At 37.2% G+C, this 6,390-nt stretch overlaps 1 protein-coding gene across 1 annotated transcript; it reads left to right on the forward strand.

Moving 5' to 3' along the window:
• Positions 1 to 1,441: 1,441 nt before the first annotated feature.
• TRMT10C (tRNA methyltransferase 10C, mitochondrial RNase P subunit) lies at positions 1,442 to 5,132 on the forward strand. The gene is made up of 2 exons (XM_036916462.2): positions 1,442 to 1,561; positions 3,520 to 5,132. Exons 1-2 carry the CDS (start codon positions 1,466 to 1,468, stop codon positions 4,795 to 4,797), a joined length of 1,374 nt encoding a protein of 457 aa, XP_036772357.1. The 5' UTR covers positions 1,442 to 1,465; the 3' UTR covers positions 4,798 to 5,132.
• Positions 5,133 to 6,390: the final 1,258 nt, after the last annotated feature.

Genomic DNA, 6,390 nt, shown 5'->3' on the forward strand with positions numbered 1-6,390 from the left:
AAATTCATCCACGTTATAGCATCTATCAGGATTTGTTTTTTTATTACTAAGATTCCATTGTATCTACATACTACTTTTTGTTTACCCATTAATCTGTTGATGGACATTTAGGTTGCTTCACCTGAGCTATTGTCAATGATGCTAAAACAAACACTGGGTTGCAATTACCTGTTTTTATCCCTGCTTTCTATACCTAGGAATGTAATTTCTAGCTTTTTGAGGAACCACTAAACTATTTTTATAGCAGCTGCACCATTTTACATTTCTACCAGCAATGTACAGGTTTCTAATTTCTGCACATAACCAGTATTATTCTTTTTTTAATAATAGCTATCAATGAGTGTAAGGGGATATCACATTGTAGTTTTGATTTGCATTTCTCTAATGATTAGTGGTGATGAAAATGTGCTTATTGGTCATTTGAGTATCTTCTTTGGAGAAATGTCTAAGTTCTTTGCCTACTTTTGAATTAGGTTGTTTGATTTTTGTGTTGAGTTGTAGGAGTTCTTTATATATTCTGGATATTAATTTCTCATCAGATATGGAATTTGTTAAGTATTTTTTTCCCACTCTGTGGGTTGCCTTTTTACTCTGTTGATAGTATTCCTTGATGTAAAAATGTTTTTAATTTTGGTAAAGTCCAAAATGTTTATTTTGCCTGTGCTTTTGGGATTCAAAAAATCATTGCCAAAATAGTGTCATTAAGTTTTCCGCTCGTTTCCTTCTAAGAGTTTTATAGTTTTCACTCTTATGTTGAAGTCTTTGATTCATTTTGAATTAATTTTTATACATGGTTTCAGGCTAAGGCCCAACTTTATTCAGCACCATTTGTTGGAAAGACTGTCCTTTCCCCAGTTGATGTTGGCTATTGCTTTAATAACTAAACCAAAACAGTTGAAAGTGTGCTGGCTAAACACACCTGTAAGTCTGGATTTTAGCCCAAAAATCACTAACTTGCAGTATGTGCCTTAACTTCATTTTCTCATTATCAAACTAGCTAATGGAAGCGAGATATATTAGTGTTGCCTACCGTTCCAGACATTGTACCAGATATTGGTGATAAAACTGGTCAAAATGTTTAAAAAGGTGAAGTCCTGGCATTAAGGAATTTAAAGCTGAGACTTGTGAAAACAGCATTTTATTTTAGTGCTACGTGAGTAAATGCTTATAAATAGTAGGACCAAGCGGCCAGTAGGTTAAGAGAAGAGGATTAGAAAGTTTTTTAAATAATAGGGGAGCGAGGGGCGGGGGTGAGAGAGACCACAAGCCCACCCGTTGAGAAGGTCATCTGCACGGCCCCGCGACCGGGAACAAACCTTTTCTACAGTAGCGAGGCTTTCTGGGCCAGAAGGTTTTCACCGTGTGTCAAGACGTCAGAATGCAGAGACAGAGAGGGCGGGGTTTCCCGCTGCGAGTCGCGGGTCAGTGACGTATGCTATGTGAACTGATAGGCCTGCTGGAGGTCATGTGCGGCGCGGCACCCCGAGCAGCGCTTTACGACGGAATCCTGCGGCCTCTCGGGGTCCGTACCCGGGCGGGAGCCACTCTCTGTGCATTTCTGGTAGGGCGTGTTTTTTGTCATTACCCAGTGTGTGTGTGTGTGTGTGTGAGTGAGTGTGTGTTGAGGTGGGAGGATACGGGAGACGTTCTAAGGTACACTTAGTGGACCATGTGCGCCAGGGCCACCACAGGTAAGAGGAAGCCCACTGATTGAATAAACTCAAAATGATATCCTTGTTCGCTTTTGAAACTTTTGGGTTTTCATTTCTGTGATATCCTAAAAATCTGTACCAGTTTAAAAGACAAAACTCAAAAGACTTATTTCTGAAATCAGTGTTTCTTATACTGGGGCTGAAGACTTCCGGTTAAATATTTTGAGGAGTCTAAATTGTTTTTTAAAAGGTGTCTGAATATGTTTTAAATGTGAAAGCATTGACCCAGGGTATTCATACTACTAGAGTGATTACTGTGAGTCTATATTGCCAAGTACTGGGTTCATTGAATATTGAGTATTTGTCCTGGTAAGCTTCCCATCTAATGAGGCAAATAAGTAACCAGGCAATTACAATACAGCGTTACAAGGTACTATGATAGAGAGGTACAGGGTGCCAGAAGAACTACTAGGAGGAAAATTTCATCCAACATCTGAGGTGAAGAAAAGCTAGAAATGTAGCCAAGAGGTAAACAAAAGGTGATTTCGTGAAAAACTAAGCCACGTTTACAAGTTTGGACTTTAACCTGGCAACATAGGCTTAGCAATACACATTGGGGATGATATGAGTGCGCTCATCTAATTTGTACTAGTTACAAATGGCTTAGACATAAGACAGCAAATACGAAAATGCAATTAAGAAATTGGGGTTTAAGAGAAGTCAGTGGATTCAAGAAGTACTTAAAAAGTAGAGTGAATATAACTTAAATGGATGAGGTACGGTGTGAGAGGACAATAATGAAATGACTCCCAGTTCCTGGCTTCAGCAACTGGATGGATAGCAGTGTACCACCTGATACAGCACAGAAGGAAAAGCAGGAGGGGAAGGTAAGGAAAAGAGATTATTTCAGTTTGTTGCATTGGAACTGTCTTCTGATGTATGATGATTGAAGCCATGGAGGTAGATCCGACCTTATAGGGAAAATGTTTAGATCGAAAAAAGAGCAAAGGACAGAACTCAGAGTTATATCCACCTTTAAGGTGGGGGATGGGGGATGGTATGTCTGAGCATCAAGTGCATAGATGAGAGAGGCAGAAGACCCAGGAGCATGCAGGCATTAAATGAAGCCAAGGAAAGAAGGATTTTTTTTTTAAATATAATTGCATTTTGTAAAAAGTTGGATTTTTTTTTTTTCTTCAAATCCTGCCCTAGTTTCACATTTTAAGCATCTTTTTTGTGGACATTAGACCTTTAGGATAAAACTGTGGAATATATATATATATATATGTATATATGCCCTAATTTTGGACATTTTGTTTGACAGTAACATTATTTGCTGCAAAATAAGGTCTGAACTGGAGAAAGGAAGTTTTTATTTTGCTTTAAAATTAGTATTTCTCTTTATATTTCTATTTTGAAAACGTATGAGGGCATTGGTACAGCAGCTCCAAAGCACCTTTTATTAGTTGTCATCTGTAACTTTTCTGCCCTTTGTCTTTATGTGTTGCTTATATTAAGGATCTTATGTTTGTATCTGTATCTGGGCTTGGTATAGAATGGAAAAGAATGCAGAATCATGATCTCAGCCATGTCAGTGGTACACAGCTATGTTATTCAGTAACATTAATTTGGGCCCCTAGATACATAGATCCAAATACATTATAAAATTTTTGCTTATGAGTGATTCACAGGCTCTAGGCCACCAAGTCTAGGAAAAATTAATGGTGCAGCATATAAACCTGTACTAAGATTCCATTTTGTGTTTCAGGTATCAGTTGTATTTTGTTGTCCCAAATTTATATTTGCACAGTAAGCTGAGAGATTTTAAAAATCTTTAACTTTGTATTACATTTTTCTTCTTTCATAGGGGTTTTCTTACATGTCTGTTTACCTCAAAATGAGTGTTAGTTTCACCTTTTTAAGACCTTTTGCCCGATTTTTGATGCCATTTACCCTTCATAGGAAGAGAAGGTTTTTATATTCAACGATTCTACAGAGATACATGTCTTCCAGAACACCGTCTGTGTCCTATCCTAATAAGGAGAATACATTACCTCCTAAAGAGCTGGAATTGGATGGATGGAAAATTACAATGAAATCTAGTGTGCAAGAAGAAAGTGTTTCAACAATCTCAAGTGACAAGGATGAAGATCTTCTAGCTGCCACCAAGGAATTAATTGAGATGTGGAGATTGCTTGGCAAAGAAGTACCTGAACACATCAGTGAAGAAGATCTGAAAGCTGTTATGGAATGTGTTTCTAAGTCATCAAAAAAAAAATACTTAAAGTATTTATATGTTAAGGAAAACATGAAAAAAGCTAAGCAAATAAAAAAGGAAATAAAAGCAGCAGCAAGGGAAAAAGCAAAAAAAGACCAGCTTCTAGAAACCACTAAGGAAGACAAACAGCAAAACTTTTTCTTTCTACGACTTTGGGAAAGGAATATGGACATTGCAGTGGGTTGGAAGGGTGCCCAGGCCATGCAGTTTGGGCAGCCTTTGGTTTTTGACATGTCTTACGATAATTATATGAAACCAAAAGAACTGCAGAATACCGTTTCTCAACTTTTAGAAAGTGAAGGGTGCAACAGAAGAAATGCTGATCCTTTCCACATTTATTTCTGCAATCTTAAAATAGATGGTGATTATCATAGAGAGTTAGTTAAACGTTATGGAGAAAAATGGGACAAACTGCTTTTAACAGCAACAGAAAAATCTCACACAGATTTATTTCCAAAGGACAGTATTATATATTTAACTGCAGATTCTCCCAATGTTATGACTACTTTCAAGCATGACAAGATTTACATAGTGGGATCTTTTGTCGATAAGAACATGCAGCCAGGCACATCCCTAGCACATGCAAAACGGCTCAATCTGGCAACAGAATGTCTTCCATTGGATAAATATTTACAGTGGGACACTGGTGGCAAAAATCTCACATTAGATCAAATGATGCGTATTCTTTTGTGTCTGAAAAACAGTGGTAGTTGGGAAGAGGCTCTGAAGTTTGTTCCACAAAGAAAACATACTGGTTTTCTGGAGGTTTCTCAATTTTCTCAGGCATTTGTCAACAGACTGAAGAAGTCAAAGGCTTTTAATTCATTTCCAAAAGTCTCTAATCGACACACACAAAAGGTGTTGTAAAGTGATAGCTTAAAAACTAAATGGTCACAACATATGTTAAGTCAAACCACCATGTCTTAGAGTGATGTTAAGTCAATTATTGTTCAGTAAAAGGGGGGAAAAAAGCAAATGGACTGGAAATACAGTTCTACTAGTCTGTTTCTTCCTGAATGGAATTCACTTACTCTTTCTTTTAAAGTTTGTCTTTCCAAACTAACTCAAGTGTGTCTTTCCACAGTTAATATCTGCAGATCTTTGGAAATATATTTTGTTTACTATAAAAATAAGTTTAGTAATCTTTGAAAGTATAAAGTATTATCCAAGTTTGTTGAGCCCAATAAAACAATTGTATCATTGATGTGGCTTTTTGTGAATACTTTGAGTCTCAGACTCCATTTTCCTTCTTACAATGTCAGCAACTACCCTTTTGTCCAAAAGTGGTATTGAAAAGATTTGCAAACTTCAGATGATGGTTCATTCATTAAAGTAACATTTGGTGCAGTGCCGACATGTCAGGTACTAAGGTATATTGGGTTTTTTGTTTTATTTTTTATTGAAGTATAGTTGATACACAATAGATTGGTTTCAAGTACACAACACAGTGGTTCAATAGTTGTACACATTATTAATTCCTCACCTCAACTAGTGCAGTTACTATCTGTCAGGACAGAAAGATGTTAGGGAACCACTGGCTATATTCTCCATGCTGCACTTCCATCCCCATGGCCACCTTATGATTGAGATTTTTGTGCCTTTGTCCCCCTCACCTTCCCCACTCGCCCACCCCAACCCCTTCCCCATGGTAACCACCAGTCACTTCTCAGTATCTATGACTCTACTGCTGTTTTGTTCCTTAGATTTTACATGTAAGTGAAATTATATGGTATTTGTCTTTCTCCACTGGCTTATTTCACTGCATAATACCCTCTTGGTCCATTCATATTGTTGCATATAGCAGGATTTCTTTCTTACGGCTGAATAATATTCCATTGTGTATATGTATGTACCTCATCTTTCTCCATTCACCTATTGATGGACCCTTTGGTTGCTTCCATAACTTGGCTATTGTAAATAATGTGGCAATAAACATAGTTGCATATATCTTTGAATAAGGGATTTTGTTTTCTTTATGTAAATTCCTAGAAGTGGAGTTATGGTATTTGTACATTTAGTTTCTTGAGGAACCTCCATACTGCTTTCCATAGTGGCTGTGCCAATTTACATTCCCACCAGCACTGTTTAAGAGGGTTAAGGTATATTGTTTAACCAAATCTTAGTTCAACAAAAGGTTAAGACATCCATTGGCATGTCATATATGTGGCTGTATTATGAAAAATAGGCTTAGGGCATGAAATTCATTTCTTGTCCTCTTAGAAAAGAGTGACTTATTTGATAAGTATTACATATAGCACTGCCTATTGTAGTGTAGATAGGTTTCCTTTCTAGAAAATAGTTGCTTTTCTCCAGTCATGTGATTTGAATGGAAGCTGCCATATTTTTACAGACTCGCTCTTCTGGCTGCAGCTCGTTATCCTAAAGGAGACACCTCACTCAAACTTAGAGAAGGGTATCTGACTTTCAAATAGGCCAGTCACAACTATTCTCCAAGGTTTT

The sequence above is a fragment of the Manis pentadactyla genome, chromosome 1 (genome assembly GCF_030020395.1).
Source record: "Manis pentadactyla isolate mManPen7 chromosome 1, mManPen7.hap1, whole genome shotgun sequence".
NCBI classification, from domain to species: Eukaryota; Metazoa; Chordata; class Mammalia; order Pholidota; family Manidae; genus Manis; species Manis pentadactyla.

What these genes read in the sequence shown, in the direction of transcription:
- TRMT10C (XM_036916462.2), top strand. Translation starts at nt 1,466, where the DNA reads ATGTGCGGCGCGGCACCCCGAGCAGCGCTTTACGACGGAATCCTGCGG. An exon ending in CCACTCTCTGTGCATTTCTG is followed by an intron (nt 1,562 to 3,519) that starts GTAGGGCGTGTT and finishes CTTCTTTCATAG; the next exon opens with GGGTTTTCTTACATGTCTGT.